The sequence below is a fragment of the Palaemon carinicauda genome, chromosome 36 (assembly GCF_036898095.1).
Source record: "Palaemon carinicauda isolate YSFRI2023 chromosome 36, ASM3689809v2, whole genome shotgun sequence".
Taxonomy (NCBI): domain Eukaryota; kingdom Metazoa; phylum Arthropoda; class Malacostraca; order Decapoda; family Palaemonidae; genus Palaemon; species Palaemon carinicauda.
The window spans coordinates 58,545,149-58,547,648 of NC_090760.1; the positions used below are offsets into that span (position 1 = coordinate 58,545,149).

At 35.4% G+C, this 2,500-nt stretch overlaps 1 protein-coding gene across 1 annotated transcript in view; it reads right to left on the bottom strand.

The window, feature by feature from the left end:
- The window catches only part of LOC137628653 (uncharacterized), a 25,398-nt gene extending 23,134 nt beyond the window's left edge, over window positions 1–2,264 (bottom strand). Inside the window, exon 1 of the mRNA XM_068359805.1 lies at window positions 2,165–2,264. Within this exon, the coding sequence (XP_068215906.1) occupies window positions 2,165–2,264 (100 nt within the window). The remainder of the gene's footprint in view (window positions 1–2,164) is intronic.
- Between the last annotated feature and the right edge of the window lie 236 nt (window positions 2,265–2,500).

Consider the following 2,500-nt stretch of genomic DNA (forward strand, 5'->3'; position numbering starts at 1 on the left):
GAGCCCATTATGGGCAGTAAGGAAGGCAGGGACTGAATAGACATACGTGAAAGTAGAGGTTCGATTATAAAAGCTGTGAAACATTTTAGATATCATGTGACTCTAAAGTTCAGAATGAGGTAAAAGAATCCCGAGGGAAGTGGACGGAAGTAGCATGAGTGGCATATGGTAGAAAATGGCTATAAAACTAAAAATCCCAATATATAGCACATTAATAAGATCAGCATTATCCTTTGGACAGGAAAAGAGGAGGCAAAGCTTCAGAAAACAGCGATGGGAATGCTGAAGTGAACTCTGGGAATATTAATGCTTGAAAGATTGACAAATGATGAAATAAGGTAAATGACAGGTATATTAAAGATTAGAGAAGTGATAAATGCATCACGACTGAGATGGTGTGAGCGTGTGTTGAGGATGGATGCTGGGGAGGGAGTGAGGAGGGCTTAGGAGGTACCTGTTAGCTGGTGAAGATCGAGAGAATAGCAGAAAATTATATCCCCCAATCTTCCCTTTAGTGTACCAGCATTCGTAGTACCTGCTCTTATTTTCCATTGTCTCACCAGCTTCTTTGGCCGCAGTCATGAATCCTTCGGTACCCCTTGTCCAATTATCATGCCCGTAGAGGGATCCTGACGCGTGGCATGGTTCATATTTTGTCAAAGGGATTTGACGATCATATGCCCTTTCTGTCATCAAGAACAGATATTGGCGGTGGCCTTAGCCTTTGACTGAACAGTTTGACTGCCAAGCAGCAGTTTCCACAGTCAATGGTGGTGAGCCCTGCCTTTGATTAAATAGCCCGACTGCAAGGCAGCAATTTACTTAGATCTTTGTATATAGCAAAGCAAACATTATTAGTCTTCAATACTTGCTGAAGAATTCTCATTCAGTAGTTTTCCTAACTATATTACTACAAGAAAATCTTAGAAGTTTACGGCTTAAACAGGAAAAAATAAAAATCCTTTAAAAAAACAATAAACTAATTGGTGTCAGGTGCAAAAGGAAACATATAAAGCCCCCGAACTAGATCAGGAATAGGAAGCATTGATTATTATCAGAATGTTTCTGCTAGCTAACATAAAATCCTGTTTTGAAAAGCAGGATGCTACAAGCACTAAGACTCGAACAGGGAGAGTAAAATAAATCTTTCATATGTATACTATGAAATGAGACTTTTATCAGCTTGTTCATCATAAAAACCTTTGCAATAATTTTGAAGTTCTGAGGTTTCACTCTCTTAATGTGTAGACTTTTCTTGTCAGGATATGCCTTTTGAACTTAGTTCTCATTAATGTCGTCTGCCGGTGAACTTAGGCTCAATTTATTTATGACGTTGACCTTTTTTCCACACCAGGGATTTAAACCTCTGCTTTATCAAATATTTTCCTCAAAAACTTTATTTTGTTGAAATCTTTTCACTAGGGTGGCCCTTTTCTTTACAGTATTAAGTTTTATCTACCACAATTTTTTTTTTGGACTTTTCCTGCTTACACTTTTTTATGCTAATGTTCTTATGATTAGAACTCCTTAATGTACTTATCTTTTTCACTTTCAAGAAGTTTTGAAATAAAATATTGTAATATACTTCATATATCCTGCAACCATCAAGCTTAGCTCTGTCACGTAGTTATGGAAATGATAATTTATTCTTATTAATACCCGCCTGCCTTTTCCAGTTACTGTAGTCCATCCCAGTAACAAAAACCCTATTCAGATGAATCTTGATATGTTGAGAGAGAGAGAGAGAGAGAGAGAGAGAGAGAGAGAGAGAGAGAGAGAGAGAGAGAGAGAGAGAGAGAGAGAGAGAGAGCGTAAATATATTATTTCAGTCAAAGGTGAAGCAAAATAAATTTACGCAATAAATATTTTATAAGGCAATGGACATAGAAAGGCGCTCTGAAGCAGCAATTAATTACATATCGATGACATTTTTTAAAATGTATTTTACTTCGTATAACAGTCCAATAATTATCAACACCGACAACGACAATGGCAATCACACGATAATGATATTTTTATGCTACTGGTAACGAGAATAATAATAATAATAATAATAATAATAATAATAATAATAATAATAATAATAATAATAATAATAATAATAATAATAATAATAATAATAATAAAAATAATGAGTAAGAAATAATTCTATCCCACATCATACTAGGCAACTGAACAGCCATGAAATATCCTCCAACACTAAAATCTTCTCTAATGCTCTCGACAACAATCAACTCACGTTTGCTGAATCCCTTTCCATCCATGGACCGAAATCCAAACCGAAAATCTCCAGTGAAGAGTCCATTCTCTTTTTTTCCAGTGACAACATTATTAAATAGGACACCTTCATTAACAAATAATGTTCTTTTTCTTCTTAAAAATATAAGGATAGTGCATGCCAGCGGCGTATGAGCGTTTTTTTTAATCATATGTTATGGCCTAATTTCATTTGACCAATCACAATTTGTACACAAGACTAACATGAAATACCGGTAAACCT